This window comes from Cyprinodon tularosa, unplaced genomic scaffold (genome assembly GCF_016077235.1).
Source record: "Cyprinodon tularosa strain WSP-4 unplaced genomic scaffold, ASM1607723v1 ctg490, whole genome shotgun sequence".
Taxonomy (NCBI): Eukaryota; Metazoa; Chordata; class Actinopteri; order Cyprinodontiformes; family Cyprinodontidae; genus Cyprinodon; species Cyprinodon tularosa.
In genome coordinates this window covers 13,274-25,366 of record NW_024039219.1, presented here as the reverse complement: position 1 = coordinate 25,366, position 12,093 = coordinate 13,274, and the positions used below count along the sequence as shown (strand labels likewise).

Below are 12,093 nucleotides of genomic sequence, written 5' to 3'. Positions count from 1 at the left end.
CGTGGGATGGGGCCCCTCAGAGCCTCCTTTAAATAGCCTCGAACAGCGGGGGCGCTATTCCAGGCATCTGGCAGCACCTAACCTGCATTTCCAGCCTCTATTGCAATGCGGAGGCGCTCCACTGATCCTCCCCTGGTCTAGTGTGTGTGTGTTGGCTGTTTGGTTATAAAGCACGGCGCTATTCAGTCATGTGATTCCTGCTTTTTTTCCCTCCTCCTGAGTGTGAAGGCAGGAGCAGAGAGCGGTGGAGGGGCCCACATCAGCCTAGATCAGCCCGTCTTTCCTGCTCGCTGTGGATGCAGCGTTTTCTCCTCCTTTTTTTCCCCTCCGTGAATCTGTTTCTCACTCAGTCTGTTTGTTTTTTTTTTTATTCCTTTTTTTTTTCTTTTTAACGAAACGCTTGTTTAACAATGGCGGGGGCTATAATCGAGAACATGAGCACCAAAAAGTTGGTGATAGTGGGAGTTACTCTGCTTTTGTTCCAGGCGCTCTCCTTCATGGTCGGAGGATTAATTGGTGAGTTTTTCCTCCTTCCTTTATCTGTTGCTCGCCTGTTGAAACTGGACTAAATGCGCAGTTTGAAAGTTGATGTTTTTTAAGGAACGTTTTCGCTAAAACGACAAATGAGGGCCGACTTGCTGTAACTTGTTGAGGGGGGGGAAATGGGCCCCTGGGTTAGACCAGCCTTGGTGCCTTGCCCCCCCAACAGCTTTTCTACTAATTTAACTTGACCAAAAAAACAACAACACACATTTTACACGCTTTATGTATCTTTGCTTCGGTCTCCTTCAACTATGGTGACCAGATTTGTGTTTCTGTAAAGGACCCTTTTCATACATATATGTGTGTGTATATATATATATATATATATATATATATATACATATGTGTGTGTATGTGTGTGTATATATATATATATATATATATATATATATATTATATATTATATATAAACCACACACATACACACATATATATATATATATGTATATATATATTACATAATATATATTATATATATTTTATATATTTTATAATATATATAATATATATATATAAAAATATATATACACATATATATACACATATATAAATAAATATACATATATATATATATATAACATATAATATATATACACATATATATTATATATTTTACACATATATATATATAAAACACATACACACATATATATATAATATACACAATACACACATATATATATATATATACACATACACACATATATATATATATACACATACACATATATATATAAATATATATATATATATATATATATACAAACACTATATATAAAATATAAAATATATAAATATATATAAAAATATTATACATACACATAATATATATATATAAAAAATATATATATATATATATATTTTAACAAAACACACATATAATTAAAATAAATATATATTAATATATATAATATAATATATAAACAATAATATATAAATATAATATATATTATATATATAAATATATATATTATATACATACACATATATATATATAATTAATATCCCAAAACATACACATCCCCAAAACCCCTATATAGTATTATATTTGTTTTAATGTATAATATTTTATATATTGTTTTAAATAATATTATATATGGGGGGGGGTATGAAATATATTTTATATATTGTGAAAGTTTATATATTTATTATGTGTGTAATTATATATTTTTAAAATTTTGTAATGTATATATATATATATGTGTGTATTATATATATAAATTTTGGGGGTATGTATAAATATATGTGTATGAATTTTAAATAAAATTTTAAATATATATGTGTATTTATGTATATATATCAAAATTGTTTTGAAAAATATATATAAAATGTTTTTTATATATAATATATGGGTTATGATATATATTATATGTTTTTGTATAAAATTTATATATTTTTATGTATGTATATATAAATATGTGAAATGTATATATATATATATTGTATTTTATGTTTAAATATATGTTATTATATATATATATATGTGTATGTATTATATAAAATATATTTTTTTGGGAAATTATAATATATAAAAATGGTATTATTTTATATTATTGTGAAATGTAATATTTTAATATTGGGTATGTATATATATTTTAAGGGTTGATGAAATATATATATATAATATATGGAAATTTTAAAAAATTTTATATATTAGGGTAGTATATATATTTTATATATGTGTATTATATATATATTTTGTATTGTATATATAATTTTTATGAAAATAATTTTTGAAATTTATATGATATATTTATTTTAATATATATATTTTTTGTAGTATATAAAATAATTATGTGTATGATATATATATAATGGTATGTAATATATATTTTGTATGTATATAAAATATATAAAATGGGGTATGTATATATAAATTTATATGTGTATGTATATATTTTATATATATGTATATATATAATATGTGTATATAATATATATATGTTTTTTTTATATTAATATTTTTAATTGTAGTATATATATATATTTTGTGTTTTAAATATATATAATATGTGTATGTATAATAATAATGTGAAAGAAATATATATATATTTTGGGGTAGGTATATATTTATATATTTTGGTATGTATAAAAATATATATATATGTGTATGTAAAATATATATAAAAAGGTATGTATATTAATAATATATGTTATGTATTTTATAAAATTATATATATTTTATGTATAATATTTTATAATAATTTTTAAATGTATTTTATATATTTTTTGTATGTATATAAAAAAAATTTTATGGAATATATATATAATATATGTTATGTTTTATATATATATATATATGGTATTATATATAAAATTATATTTTAAATTATGTAAAATATAAAATGTGAAAATTATGTTATATATATATATATGTGTGGTTTATATATATATATATGTGAATTTTATATAATATAGGTGTATTATAAAAAATATGGTTAGGTAAAATATATATATATATATATTTTAAGGGTTTTAGGGGATAATAAATTTTTAAAAATATGTTAGGTATATATTTTAAAATATATATATATGGGGTAGGGTATATAAATAAATGTTTTTGTATATAAAATATAAATTTTTAAATTATATATATATATAAAATGTGAATGTATATATATAAATAAAAGTTTTTGTTTTATATAAAATGTGTATTATATATAAAATTGGGGAAACCTTAAATATTATTTTTATTGTATGTAATTTATATTTTTATGTATATATATATGTTTATGTATAAAATAAATGGGGAAATGAAATTTTATTTAAATAATGTGTATGAAAAATATATATATGTTATGTATATATATATATTTTAAATGTTTAAAAAAATATATATGTGTATTTTATTTTAAAAAAATTTTTAAAAAATAAATATATATTATGTGTAGGGGAAATAAAATATATTTATAAAAATATGTGAAATGTATAAAATATATATGTGTAAGTATATATATTTTTTAAAAAGTGAAATGTATATAAAAATTATTTTTAAATGTTATTTATAAAATTTGTGTTGAAATTTTATATATATATGTGTATGTTTATATATATATTTTGTATGTATATATATATTATGTGTATGAAATAAAAAATAAAAAAATTTATAATTTTTTGTATGTATATATATATATATATTTTTTTAAATGTATATAAAATATATATATGTGTATGTATAAAATATTTTAAAAATGTTTGTATAATATAAAAAATGTGAAATGAAAATATATATGTGTTTTTAATTTTAATATATGTGAAATGTAAAAAATATATAATTAATATTTTTTTTTATGTAAAATTATATATATATGTGTAGTATATATATATGTGTTTTGTATATATATATTTGTTTTGTATATTATTTTATATATGTTATGTTAAAATATATAAAATTGTATGGATTATATAAAATTATTTATGTATAAAAATTTTTAAATTAAATAATAAATTTTTATGTATATAAAAATATAAATATTTTTGTATTTTAAAATTTTTTATATAAAAAGTTTATGTAATAAAAATATATATATTTTTAAAAGTATATATATAAAATAAAAATGTGTATGTAAATAAATATATATATGTGTAGTATATAAAATAATATTTTTAGAATTTTTTAAGTATATAAATATATTTTATATATAAGTTATTAATTTTATAAAAAAAATTTTTTGTTGTAGAAATATATATAAAATAAAATTTTAAATTTAGATATTTTATATAAATAATGTGATGTATATATATTTTTGTGTATGTAAAATTTTAATATAGGTATGTATATATAAAAATTATGTTATAATATATATATAAATATAAAAGTGTAGGGTATATATATATATTTTATTATTTTATTATAAAAATTTTAAAATGTGAAAGTATATATAAAATATATATGTGTATGTATAAAAAATATATTGTATGTAATAAATATATATATTTTTAAATGTATAAAAATATATAAAATATATTTAGGAAATATATATATATATATATGTTTATGTAAAATATTTTAATGTTTTTTAAATATATTTTGTGTGTATGAAATTATATAATATGTGTGATGAAAATTATATATGGGGTTTTTTAATAAAAAGGGGAAATGAAAATAATATAAAAAAAGGGTTATTGAAATTTAAAAATATCAAAAAAAAAGGGGTAAAAGAAATGTGTAAAAAAGTTTGGGTCCTGAACTTTTAAAAAGGAAAAAAATTTCCCCCTCGGGGATCTTTAAAAATTTATTTCTGGTTTTAATATCCCATCAAAGAGAACTTCAGAAAATTTAAGTTGAAGTAGAACGTCTTTTAAGCTAAATTCATCACTTTTTAAACCTATTTTAAACACGGTTTTTCCTTTCCACCCCCCCCTTTTAATCACAGTTTCTCTGTTTTTAATACAAATTTAAAATTCTTTTCTCGAAACTCAACCCCCTTCCAAAAAGTGCCCCTGCTTTCTCAGTGAGTGGGGCCCTCGGGGCAGCACCCTTCAAACCCTTCCCTTTACACCCCCCCCCCCTCCATGAGTGTCTTCTTTTTCCCCCAAATTCCTTTCTTTTAGAAGTGGAAGCCTAAATGTTTCACATAAACCGCACAGCCGTCTGTCAAGCTTGAATTCTGCCTTCAGGTGTGAATTGGAGTCGCTGTCAGGTGGTTTTAAATGCAGCTTTTTTTATCTTTTTACCCAGAAACGTAAACATTTCAAACTGAGGCCACGTTTTGCTAAATTTTTTTTTTCCCTTTAATGTGAGATCTTTGTGAGTCCTACTCTGCTCTCAGGGGCCCCTGCTCTGCGGGAAAATTACCCTTTTGGGGTTTTTCCTTTTCCCCCAAGGCGGAAAAGGTTTTTTTAAATGAAGCTAGATTCCTTTGTGTTTGCTCTGTAGCTGGGGGCTTTGGGGGTAATTGAGAATAAAGGGTTTTTTTTTCTTTTCTTTTTTGTTCTCTCCCCTTGTTTCCTGACAAAACCCGACAGCACGGCGTGGGGTGAAGCGGGCTGAGGGGACGGCCATTATCACTGACCCGCTGCAGTGGGGAGAGGGCTGATTTATAGGCTCCACTCGGTAATTGAACTCCCCGTGGCTTTCAGACAACTGGGACTGTTTGATGTTCCTTTATTGCCATGTATTCATAGATTTGGACTATTTTTAAACCTTAGCTTATAAATAAACACAAAGAAATTGGATTTAATGTATTAGTGTCCAGAGATGTAAACTAATAACTCGCGACTCTCGTTTCAACAAGTTATGAAGTTTATTCAGGTTCTGTTCACCTTTACAGAAGAAGGCGTCACAATGAATGTTTTTGTTTTTTAACTCTTGTTCCTTGTTCAGACCTTCCACTCGCATAGATCTCAAAAGATTCAGATACTTGAGTGTTCAGATTTCTTTCAACTTATTGGAGTTTCTAACTATTTTAATGTTGTTCCTTTACCAACACCCCACCCATTGCATTCTAAAGGGCTGGTTATACTCCAACAGCAGTGTGTCGCAGTGAGCTTGACGGAGAGTTGCAGACATTTTTGATTTATGCTCAATTCGCTGTAGGTCAGGATATAGCCAAGGCGGTGAGAAAATTGGGCCAGCAGTGGGACATGAGGGCCAAAAAGAGCAGGGATCCAGGTGGAAAAAGGTTCCCAGCGTTCTCACGCACCTCGCTCTTCTAGCTGGTCCAACTTAACAAGTTGTTTCCTGCAATGGCGGTCAGACAACAAAACAAGCCGGCCTCCTGTCTGCAGTCACCTGCAACTTGGGAGACGTGCAGCAGAGTGTCTGAGGAGGGGGCAGGGACATCTTTTTGTTCATTGCGACACTCTATGCAGACAACCTGGTTTGGAAGTATAAATTAGGCCCCGTCCACACGAAGCCAAACCCTGGCCTAAACGCACAAATTCTTCACCAAACCAGCCTCTCATCCACACGAAGCCGGCGTTTCGGGGGTCTGTAAACGATCTTTTTTTTATTCAGCCTTCAGAGTGGGAAGATTTTGAAACGCCGTTTTCGCTTTTCCATCTTTAAGCTGTAAACGCTTTTTTTTTTTTCTTACACGCATGCGTCATAGCGTCGCCTCTAAACACGCATGCGCGACACAGTATCACAACAACAATGGCGCCGTACTGTGTTGAATGGTTGCTGCTCATGCTACTCACCCTGCTGTCGGGCTTACAACAGAATCTTCTTCTGGAATATCTCCAGGAAGAACAGAGCAATATCGACCACATAGTTCAGCACCTGAATTTGACTGAACCACGAAAATGGACCCGCAGGGCAACCATGTATAAATATTAGTGCACATGCCCAACATTTCGTCGCCTATTTTTGCTTTGGCACCACAGCGCCACTTACAGGCCTGGCATACATTTTGCAGCGTTTTCATGCATTCGTGTGGACGATCACATTTATTTTACGTCTCCATCTTTACGACAAACGTTCTGGAAAATATTAGCGTTTCGTGTTCGTTTTGACTTCGTGTGGACGGGACCTAAGCCTTAGTCCTCCAGGAAGAGCTTACCTTGACCACAACCCAGGGTGGATTTAGGAATTTTGGGGACCTAGGCAAAGACAGGCAGGGGGCCCTCTGAATTAACAAGACAACCAGGGTTCCCGCGGGTCCTTAAAAAGTCTTAAAAGGCATTGAATTCTTCAAAATAAAACTAAGGCCTTAATTGGTATTAAAATGTCTTAAATCAGTCTTTCGTAGGTCTTAATTATTAAAACATCATTAAATAGGATTATTTTCATTACGATTTATTTTTGTAATCTAAATAAAACATTAAAATTGCTAATTTTTAATTTTTTTTAATAGTGGCTCGCCATTATTGGTTCCGTCCCGATAGCGGAACCAGTAAAGCGTTGTTGCGGTCTGGACATTTGGGAGATGCACCATTAACTTTTTGTCTGGAAAATCTGAGCAAGTGTAAATGTAACCAAAATAGTCTCCAGCCAAGAGTTTCCTCCATGGCTAAAACCAGGGAACATACATGAAGCTCAGTGGATTTAGTGCAAGAAGTCATTCAAGCTCAGAACGATGGGAATTAAGGCAGTGGAGTCGTACATGCGAAGCACGAAACACAAAGCGTCAAAATGGAGTTACAGAGAAACAGCCGGTATTTCTCAGTTTAGTTCCACCCTTGTCTCTGCAACGCCTCCACTTATCACCAAATCAAACCTACTAAGAAAACCATACAAAGAAAAATAGCTGCTAAAAAGACTTAGCACTGGTTATGTTGGGGCTTTAAAACTCATTTGTTTTGTTCCCTGCTAAAACAAAGTTTGTGAATTCAGTTAAATAATTGTTCAAATATATCTGTCATTTGTGTGTTTTTAGCTTTCTTCCTGTATGGGAAGCTTTTCAACATTTGAAACATTAGTGCAGTGGTTTATGTTAAAATAAACCTTTGGGTTAAGTTGGAGCAAGCAGGTTTTTCTTTTTTTTTTTGTTAATTTGGTCTTAAATTTTAATTTCAAGTGGCATTAAAAAGTCTTGAATTTAACTTGCCTTATGCTGTACGACCCCTGACAACACATAAATCAGACCCATTATCTAGCTAGATAAATGTTAATAGAATAGACATCCATTATCTGTTCTAGGTTGTGTCCCTCTCTTCTTGTCCCTTTTCTTCTTGTTTTCCTCTCTATGTTTTGTACTCAGCTGACTTTTCATGCTGTCTCTAAAGGAATGAAAGATTTTTTCCAAGCACTAAGCTCACTTAGCTGATTGCTCCTTCCTGTGTTTCCAAAAAGGCCAAAGTAAATAACCCAGTCCTTCTTTTCACTGTAGACAAGCCATGATCTGCTTATCTGTTCTCCATTTTTCATTTGGATGAAATAATAGCTGCATGAATCATGACAGCAGACAAGATAGAGGAGAGCAGGAGGCGGGGTTACCAATCTACTCGCTCTGGAGAGCAGAGTTCGCTGCTTTTAGATGTTGTCTCCAATAGCAGAAAAAAGTCTCTAGATTTGGCGCTAGGAGCTTTTTAGAAATCAAAGTGCTAGAGGGGTCTGAAAAGTGGCTAAATACAGGTGCTGGTCATAAAATTAGAATATCATGAAAAAGTAGATTGATTTCAGTAATTCCATTTAAAAAGTGAAACTTGTATATTATATTCATACATTACATACAAACTCATATATTTCAGATGTTTATTTTGTTTAATTTTGATGATTACAAATGACAACAAATGAAAATCTCAAATTCATCATATCAGAAAATTAGAATATTGTGAAAAGGTTCAAAATTGATGGCCCCTGGTGCCACACTCTAATCAGCTAATTAACTCAAACCACCTGCAAAAGCCTTTAAATGGTCTACACAATCATGGGGAAGACTGCTGACTTGACAGTTGTCCAAAAGACGACCATCGACACCTTGCACAAGGAGGGCAAGACACAAAAGGTCATCGCTAAAGAGGCTGGCTGTTCACAGAGCTCAGTGTCCAAGCACATTAATAGAGAGGCGAAGGGAAGGAAAAGATGTGGTCGAAAAAAGTGTACAAGCAAGAGAGATAACCGCACCCTGGAGAGGATTGTGAAACAAAACCCATTCAAAAATGTGGGGGAGATTCACAAAGAGTGGACTGCAGCTGGAGTGAGTGCTTCAAGAACCACCACACACAGACGTATGAAAGACATGGGTTTCTGCTGTCGCATTCCTTGTGTCAAGCCACTCTTGAACCACAGACAGCGTCAGAAGCGTCTTGCCTGGGCTAAAGAGAAACAGGACTGGACTGCTGGTGAGTGGTCCAAAGTCATGTTCTCTGATGAAAGTAAATTTTGCATTTCCTTTGGAAATCAAGGTCCCAGAGTCTGGAGGAAAAGAAGAGAGGCACTTCATCCACGTTGCTTGAAGTCCAGTGTAAAGTTTCCACAGTCAGTGATGGTTTGGGGTGCCATGTCATCTGCTGGTGTTGGTCCATTGTGTTTTCTGAGGTCCAGGGTCAACGCAGCCACATACCAGGAAGTTTTAGAGCACTTCATGCTTCCTGCAGCTGACCAACTTTTTGGAGATGCAGATTTCATTTTCCAACAGGACTTGGCACCTGCACACAGTGCCAAAGCTACCAGTACCTGGTTGAAGGACCATGGTATCCCTGTTCTTAATTGGCCAGCAAACTCTCCTGACCTTAACCCCATAGAAAATCTATGGGGTATTGTGAAGAAGAAGATGCAATACACCAGACCCAACAATTCAGAAGAGCTAAAAGCCACTATTAGAGCAACCTGGGCTATCATAACACCTGAGCAGTGCCACAGACTGATCGACTCCATGCCACGCCGCATTGCTGCAGTAATACAGGCCAAAGGAGGCCCAACTAAATACTGAGTGCTGTACATGCTCATACTTTTCATGTTCATACTTTTCAGTTGGCCAACATTTCTATAAATCCTTTGTTTTTATTGGTCTTCAGTAATATTCTAATTTTCTGATATGATGAATTTGAGATTTTCATTTGTTGTCATTTGTAATCATCAAAATTAAACAAAATAAACATCTGAAATATATGAGTTTGTATGTAATGTATGAATATAATATACAAGTTTCACTTTTTAAATGGAATTACTGAAATCAATCTACTTTTTCATGATATTCTAATTTTATGACCAGCACCTGTATAGCGACTAAAGCGCTAAGTTGGCAACACTGCTCTTTGCATGGTTTGTTTTCAAATGGTTTGCTGCTGTCTGTTTGGACCTTTCTGAACATGTGCAGCAAATGGACTGATCCAATATGGTGGACACTGAGGGGGGGCTGAGACACACTTAATATTATCAGCGTTCTGATGGCATTTCAGTGAAAAGATTTTCATCAAAAACATGATTAATTTTCACAAATAAGGAATAGTCGTATTAATTTGGAATGTAAACGAAGTTTTAAGGGGTCCTCAGGAAGTCGGGGCCCTTGGAAACTGCCTCCCCCCCCCGTCACAGCTCTTGTACCTTGACTGGGTGTGTGTTGCATGATTCTATAAGAGCTTTAGCACAGATTCTGGGACCTCTTCTCCAATTTTTATCTTGTTTTAATGTGGATCCTCTACTGGAATGAAAGGACTGCAGGAAAAAAAAAGTCCAAGTAAGCTAAAGGTGCAAAAACTATTACAGTACGTAGGGACTTTAAACCATGCTAAAACAGCCCTACGAAATGATAAAGTCAGTAGTATTGGAAACTTTTCCAGGGTTTGGTTTCAGGGTCCTGAATCCTCATTAGTCCACTCCAGAGAGCGGACTGTGGTACGATGGAAGCGCATTAAAAAGGCCTGATGTCAAAACGTCAGGCATCCAAGTCAGTAGAAGAAGCTGAAGACATTTCAATGTGTTCCTGATGCCGTCTCTGGTTCTGAATGCTCGGTGCTCTAGAAGAGGTTGAAACGTCTTCAGGAATAACCAGAAGTCTAGAATGGAACTGATTCAGTTATTCTCATTTTTCCCTCCCTAACATTTCACCCCATCATATCTGTCTCTCAGCTCCCAGCCCCACCACCGCCATCAACTACCTGGCAACGAAGTGCGTGGATACAACCAAGAACAAACAAGAATCCAAGTGGTTCATGCCTTGGGGTCCCAACCACTGTCAAAAGATCTCCACGTTTGAAGAGGCCGTGGCCAAAAGGATCGAAGCGAACAACATCGTGTTCGCCGTGCACATTCCCATGCAGGGCAAAGAGATGAGCCCCTGGTTCCAGTTCATGTTGGTCATCCTACAGTTTGACATCTTATTTAAGATGCACAACCAGATTGGTAAGAAGCAAAGCAGCTTCAGACTTTCAGAAACATGATAAACGATAATATTAAACACCTTTAGAGGAAAAACTGGGAAAGATACTTTTAGTAGAAAACTTTAGAAGCGCTCCAGCCTAAGATACTGATATTTATTGGAAGAAAAATATGAGCTTTGATATGAAGCATGAAGTGTTTACGTAAAATGCAGCCTGTGGCAGTCCTGATAGGCTGCGTTCACACAGCAGCCTGAAGTGACCCATTATTTTTTATTTATTTTTTATTTTTTTGCCCATATGCAACCCCCAAGGGTGTAACTTTGTGATGAAAGTTGGTGGGTGGGGGCTACAGTTACTCCTCCCAAACGCTTTCAGTAGGTTTCAAAAATTAGCTCAGACATATATTTATCGAATGCTTTTCAGGAGTTTATGTTAAGGATTTTTACTACTTGCCCGAAGGGCAAGTGCCTTTCACATTTCATTTGCCCAGAAACAATTTTTACTTGCCCAGTATAATGTTTGATAAATATTGGGGATGCACGATATAATCGGCCCCCTATCGGTATCGGCCTTAAAACCGAATATCGGACATCGGCCACCCCACCGATATTTGACCCGATATTTGATCAGCTTCTGAGTTTCTAAAGTCTAAAAAAAAAAAAAAAAAAAAAATACTACTTCTTCTTCCTCAAAAACTTCTTTTTTACAGACTTATTGATCCATTAAAATATCCCAATATCTTCATATGCTGATATATTGTCATTTAAAAACACCATATCAATCTCTTTTACTAATGAAATATTGCTATATGTCATCGTTATGCTACGAAATCCCCCAAAAATT

At 31.8% G+C, this 12,093-nt stretch overlaps 1 protein-coding gene across 1 annotated transcript; it reads left to right on the top strand.

Annotated features, from left to right (window-relative positions):
- Nucleotides 1-225: 225 nt before the first annotated feature.
- Nucleotides 226-11,325, top strand: wls (Wnt ligand secretion mediator). The gene is made up of 2 exons (XM_038302480.1): nt 226-516; nt 11,000-11,325. Exons 1-2 carry the CDS (start codon nt 411-413, stop codon nt 11,308-11,310), a joined length of 417 nt encoding a protein of 138 aa, XP_038158408.1. The 5' UTR covers nt 226-410; the 3' UTR covers nt 11,311-11,325.
- Nucleotides 11,326-12,093: the final 768 nt, after the last annotated feature.

What these genes read in the sequence shown, in the direction of transcription:
- wls (XM_038302480.1), top strand. Translation starts at nt 411, where the DNA reads ATGGCGGGGGCTATAATCGAGAACATGAGCACCAAAAAGTTGGTGATA. An exon ending in CATGGTCGGAGGATTAATTG is followed by an intron (nt 517 to 10,999) that starts GTGAGTTTTTCC and finishes TCTGTCTCTCAG; the next exon opens with CTCCCAGCCCCACCACCGCC.